At 42.5% G+C, this 6,487-nt stretch overlaps 1 protein-coding gene across 1 annotated transcript; it reads left to right on the top strand.

The window, feature by feature from the left end:
* Nucleotides 1-5,740, top strand: LOC149305667 (kelch-like protein 38). Its single transcript, XM_089477281.1, has 3 exons — nucleotides 1-1,350; nucleotides 4,141-4,246; nucleotides 5,457-5,740. The coding sequence occupies exons 1-3, from the start codon at nucleotides 1-3 to the stop codon at nucleotides 5,738-5,740; spliced, it is 1,740 nt and encodes a 579-aa protein (XP_089333407.1).
* Nucleotides 5,741-6,487: the final 747 nt, after the last annotated feature.

The following is a 6,487-nucleotide window of genomic DNA, read 5'->3' as shown; positions in this document are numbered from 1 at the left end:
ATGGTGGAAACCGCCGGTGAAAAATACCTGTTCCAGAATCCAGAAATTGCCTGCAATTTACTAAGACAACTTAACAGTCTGAGGCAGGCAAGCTTGCTCACCGATGTGATTATTTGCACTGACAGTTGTGCGTTTCCATGCCACAGAAATGTTCTAGCCTCAAGCAGCCCTTACTTCAAAGCAATGTTCTGTAACAATTTTAGAGAGAGCAGCGAAGAAAGGGTGACGTTAAATGGCATTGACCCAGAAACATTGCGCCAAATTATCCTCTATGTTTACACTGGTGAGATTCTTATCACCCAGGAGAATGTGTTTCATCTCATCGAGGCTGCTTCTATGTTCCAGTATGAGAAAATACTGCAAGCCTGTTCCAAGTTCCTTCAGGACCAACTGACTCCTCAAAACTGCTTGAGCATGATACGTCTTTCTGAGTTTTTCAGCTGTGAAAATCTTAAAAAGAATGCTCGAGACATGGCTTTTCGGTGCTTCTCAGAGGTGTCGATTTCGGAGGACCTTAAAGAGCTCTACGCTCAAGAATTGCTAGATTATCTTGGAGATGATGACCTGTGTGGTGAGGAGGAGCAAGTGTTTGAAGCCCTTATGACGTGGGTCCGACATGACCTCCAAAGGCGTAAAAGCTACATGGCGGATTTGTTCAGAAAAGTTAGGCTTCAGTATGTTCACCCAACTTTCCTTTTCCATTTTATTGCCAATGATCCACTTATCCAGTCCTCTTCTGTTTGCAGAAGTACCTTGGAGTCAGCATGCAAAGTTCTGTTTTCTTGTCACTCATCCGTTGTACCAGATGTCAAGCCAATGTGGCATGTTCCTCGAAGGTTTTCTCACCAGGAGTTCCTCATCAATGTTGGAGGCAGAAAGGACAGCCAGCAGACCACGAGAGATGTCTTGTTGTACAGCGAGAAGACAAACCAATGGCTGAGACTTGCCAAGCTTCCATTGCGCCTTTACAAGGCTTCTAGTGTTGGCATGCATGGCAATGTTTACGTCTTAGGCGGGCTATCCACATACAACAAGACAAGCACTGTCGTTTCTTCTGTCTATATATTGTCCCTAAAGTTGAATCAATGGCGGAAAGGTGAACCAATGCTCGTTCCAAGATACTCCCATAGAAGCATATCATTCAAAAACTATATATTCTCTATTGGAGGAATTGGTGAAAAGCAAGAAATTCTAAGCTCGATGGAAAGGTTTGACAGCATTTATAACGTCTGGGAGGTTATGGCAAACATGCCTGTTGCTGTTCTTCATCCAGCCGTTGCTGCCAAAGATGTAAGAATTTATCTTTTCGGAGGAGAGGATGTTATGCAAAATCCTGTCCGACTTATACAGGTAACACAGTAATGCTACTGAAACCAGTGCTATTCATAAAAGACGCAGAAGCTGGCCTATGTGTTGCACACCTTGGGCTTGGCAAACTATATCAACAAATTCACTGTTTGCTGATGTTCTGGAAGGACAGACTAATAAGAAAATAAAATGTAGGCCCTGAAAGTAATACAATATTGCAGAACCTCCTCCATTAAAGTAATTATTTGGTTGAGTCTCTTACCTTAAACCCTAGTCCACATTAGGGTATCAGGAAACATGGCTGAATTAGGTTCATCATGGAGACCCTTCGTTTTTCTCATGATTTTTTAATTCCATCGTAGCAAAGTTCGATGGATGAAGGTTTTTGATGGGCATGGTAATAGACAAGAAAAAAGTATCTTGGAAATAATAGGCAATGTCATGTTGGAAACAAGTGAAACCAAAGCCAAGCAATCACAACTTCACAGTTAAAACCCATGGACACAATTAAACACTAAGGAGATAATTGTAACAAGTAGGCAAGTTAAGCCGAGCTGAGGCTAATCACAACCTCAGAATCTGATCCTTAAGATCACAGGAAGTGAAGCTACAGTAAATGCAAGCCCTAAAGGCCAGTGCGCCCAGTCACCATACACCTTCTGCAAATCAGTAGTGGTGCAATTGGAGAAGAAGGACACCTGTGCCTCCTTCTTTCTTCTTTTTCACCTGCCACCGGGTAAGCACAGTGCAATGGGCTCAGGTCACCAGATATAGATCTCACATTATGGCATCTGAGTCCAAAGCAAAGTACAGACAGTCTTACAATGGGGAAATGAGCAGATGCCACTAACTGGGAACACTCTGGGTTTGCCACAGAGGCTCCAAGTATCACTGATTAGCAAGGACATTCAACCTTTCTTTGATTCCTGGGTGGGAGAAATGGCTCCGTGCCAGTGGCGGAACTACCGAGGTCGCAGGGGTCGCGACTGCGACCGGGCCCTGGAGTTCTGCCAGTCAGGGGGGCCCAAGGGGTGCCGAGCGGTTGCTGAAAACGACCGCTCGGCACCTCTTGGGCCCCCCTGAGTGACAGAAATACAGGACTCCTCTGCTCCCCGCTGCCGCTGCCACCGCCGCCTGCCTCAGCGCTGCCCAGAGTGCAGTGTTGGGAGCGTGAGGCGTTTGTCATATGCCGGCGCCCCCACCACAGGAGTTGACGGTAAGTGACCTACAAAGGGGGGGGAGGGAGGGAGTGGGTAGATCGTGAGAAGGGGGGGTAGGGAGGGAGTGGGTAGATCGTGAAAAGGGGGGGTAGGGAGGGAGAGGGTAGATCGTGAGAAGGGGGGGTAGGGAGGGAGAGGGTAGATAGTGAGAAGGGGGGTAGGGAGGGAGAGGGTAGATGGGTTGGGGTGGGGGGGCCCTTAACAGATTCTCGCACCGGGGCCCTGAGGTTTCTAGTTACACCCCTGCTCCTGGCTCTACCCATCCCCAAACTGGTTCCACTTTATACCCTTTCATCAGACTGCAGGGTATGCCTGCATCCTACGTCTGCCGCTTCCAAGCCTCTATATGGAGTAGTATGCGGTATGTCTAGATCAGCTTAACAGGCAGGTTCGAAAAATATGCCGGCCATGATGCGCCCCCACTAGTACTCTATAGACTGCCGCTATAGACACCCCATTCCTTGAGCATAGAGGTGAGGGAACGTGTCAAGAAGAGGGACTCAACTGCAAGCGTTTACCCCAATTAATGGGTTAATAAATAGAAATAGGCTATTTCTGAGTTGAGTTTGGATGATCAATTAACCCCATCTGTAGCTTACTGGAAAGAGGCTGGCAGTTCCCTGCAGACTTATTTTACTTACATGTCTCTCATTGTCCAACAACGCCATTACGTTTATCGTAACAATGTAACTTAATTGTGTTCAGTGTTTTAAGTGGGAGTTGTGCCTGAAGCTTTAGAACAATATGTACCCAAGATGAATGTCAGCAAAATTCACCTGGAAGTAACAAAAAGTTATATGAAATCTTACAAAATATAAATAAGCCTTTTCTTCTTGCTTGGAGAAGATCCAGTTGTCTGCCAATAGTGCTGTTCCATCTAAAAGTGTTTTTTTTTTATATATATATTTAAAGATACAAAGCTTTTTCTTTCCTACTTAGAATATAGACCTCCCATTTATTACAAGTAAACATAAACATACATACAATATATGTCTTAGAAACCCACATTATGTGTATAACACCTGAAGCCGCCATCTTAACTTCTTCTTCTCCTTCCCGTTAAGTATTCTTATCCCATTTGTTCAGTTACTGTCCTAAAAAAACTATTCATTTGCTGCTTCTAACAGGTAGGCCAAATATCTCCAATTACAGTTAACACAAAAGCATAAGATATAGGTAGTTTCAATAACGTGTAATAAATTTAATTTAATTTCACTAGGAACTGTTATTTTTTTTTAATTATCTAGCCCTCAAACACCAGGAATGGCATAATTCAATTATTTTCCAGAAAAAAATGTTCCAGGTCACATCAGTCTTATTTGTATATGAAAGTTTTCAGAGGCTTCTGCAACTTTATGTATCATTAGTCACCGATGCATTTCCATGAGCACTTGTGTCAAGTTTATGGACCAATAGTTATATATTTTTACTGCCAGTTTCAGCCCTAAAAGTTATCAGATGAACAACCTGCCATCACATGGTTAAAATTGCAAAATGGTTAAATTCCTTGTTTTTCAGAGATAATCCCGTGTGCTGCTGCCTGCACACAGACAGTAATTTAATGCTATTTAATTGAAATGCAAATTATTATTATTATTATTTTTTCTACTAGGTTTACAACATTTCTAGAAACATGTGGTTCAGGATGGAAACGAGAATGGTAAAGAATGTCTGCGCGCCGGCTGTTGTAATCGGAGAGAAGATCATCATAATAGGAGGTATGTTATTTCTTAAGGAAATTCCTAGCAAAGTAGAGACAAGGCAATGAAATAGTCATACGGGCACCGATCTATTTAAAGCCGTGCTTGGCAGAAGACGTTGCGAGTATTGCGAAACGCTTTCTTGGACGGGACAAAAACAAAGCGAAGATTAACGCTACTTTTTGTTCTTTATAACGATGCTAAAGCTCTTCACTGGAATATATGTGACCTGGGTAAGTGGGCATGCAAGGGGGCAGATTGTGATAGCCACCCGAGATGTTTAGCTAGCCATGCGCATAAATATCCTCCACTTTTTCCTCTATATTCCTCCCCCTTCCCTTTGCCACCCAAATTATCTTTTCCTGCTTCTTTGTCCCAGTCTCTATCATTTAGTACCACTTTCATTGTCCCTTTATGAACTTTTTCCCCCTTATTCTTTTGTGCCTCCTTCCCAATAGGTTCTCTCCCCCCTATCACTATCCATCCTCCAAAAATATGATGAGATAGGAGATATGAAACATTTAAATACATAAAGAGATGGAACAACGTACAAGATGGAAGTTTGTTTCAATAGAGGAGAAATGTTAGATCAAGAGACCATGATCTAAAACGGTCAGAGGCTTAGATGTAATGTAAAGAGTAGTAGATAAGTGGAACAACCTCACAGCAGAAATCGTAGAGGATAACACAATGAGAACATGTTAACACCCATGGGATAGGCTTATGGCTCCTGAATCTAGAGACGAGACCAACGACTGATTAAGGTCTGATTCTCTACAGCAGAAAAAAAACCAGATAGACTAGATGGGCCAAATGGGTCTGATCTGCGTCAAACTCTGTGTTTATATGGTGTGCCCTCCTTGCCTGTCTTTCTGATGTAGGAACATACTTTATTCAGTTGTAGTTTAGTTCAGGTAGCAGAGGTCATTATCTTTCCAAGATGATCTTCATCTTCATTCCCATTGCGCTGCTTGGCATGGAGCATATGACAGCCTAGGTATGGGAGTATACACATACGTGTACATCAGACATGGCAGAATTTTATATTTTCTATACCGTATGATATAATGTATGATGTAAGTTGGAGTCTGCAGTGATGTAACTCAATAAGGCTATACTAGAGATATGATGCATGAATTATTGCACGTTGAGTTATCGTCAAAATGGGAATTGCCTCCAAGTGGCAGCAACGCAGCTACATTCAAAATGTATCCTCATTTATCTGTAGGCTATACAAGAAGAATCATTGCTTATGATATGAAGCAAAACAAGTTCATGAAATGTGCTGATATGAAGGACAGGCGGATGCACCACGGAGCCACGGTCCTCCAGAACAAGCTTTACGTGACTGGTGGCCGCTATCTCACTGCGGATAATACCATAGAGGATTCCGACTCGTTTGACTGCTACGATCCGGAGACAGATACGTGGACCTCGAAGGGGAAACTACCCAGCAGACTGTTTGATCACGGATGCCTCACACTTCACTGTAGCCCATCTAATTTACATTAGATACAATCTTGCCAACCAAGGCCGAGAATATCAGGGTCCACCAGGAAATGAACAATTTGTGTCCACAATGAAGACAAAAGTCCACTGTCAGGAGACACGAGTTGAATAGTGGTGCTCTTTTCCAATTTGCACTGAAGTTTAATATGTTTTGGGGTAAAATGAAGTGGGTGTCTATTAACGAGGTCTTTAGGTCTTTTAAGATGTCCTAATCTTGTGGTCCAGAGTAGGCTCTGAGAAGTAGACATGAAACACTATGGAAAATGACATTGTCCCCTATCCTCATGCAAGAACCATGAGTTTTACCGATGTCCTCCATTCCATACTATAAAAAACCTCAGATAAAATTAAGTATCTATTGACTTTGTTACTCATCTCTTCAAAGCAAAAGAAGAAGAAAAGGGGACTATATCTGTCACATAGAAGATGCAGCCTAGCTTTGGTTGAGAGTTAGCAGTCCTGACGGGTGATGATCGTAGCCCATAAGGGTGTATTGTTGTTTTATTTTTGAAGTTAAAAAAAAGTGTGTTTTCTCTGTTAGACACCATAAGACAAAGCAAACGCTAACTCTTGGAGGTACAGCAACTTTGTTGATACGAATCCTTTGGGACGTTTACTTCAATTATGTACAAATCAAAGAACAAATCAATTGATCTGGTTGTTGTGGCGACCACAATGTAAAAGAGTTTACTGGGTTTAGTTTTTTCATTTTCTTGGGACTATGTTTTAGGATGTAACCTGTACTTATTA

This window comes from Sceloporus occidentalis, unplaced genomic scaffold (genome assembly GCF_023333645.1).
Source record: "Sceloporus occidentalis isolate IW3139 unplaced genomic scaffold, rSceOcc1.0.p SCAF_11, whole genome shotgun sequence".
Classification (NCBI taxonomy): Eukaryota; Metazoa; Chordata; class Lepidosauria; order Squamata; family Phrynosomatidae; genus Sceloporus; species Sceloporus occidentalis.
This window is presented reverse-complemented; position numbering and strand designations above follow the sequence as displayed.

Excerpts from the sequence above, each read along its gene's own strand:
- LOC149305667 (XM_089477281.1), top strand. The coding sequence starts at position 1 with ATGGTGGAAACCGCCGGTGAAAAATACCTGTTCCAGAATCCAGAAATT. Across the intron at positions 1,351-4,140 it reads ATCCTGTCCGACTTATACAG|GTTTACAACATTTCTAGAAA; the intron begins GTAACACAGTAA and ends TTTTTCTACTAG. Across the intron at positions 4,247-5,456 it reads GAAGATCATCATAATAGGAG|GCTATACAAGAAGAATCATT; the intron begins GTATGTTATTTC and ends ATTTATCTGTAG.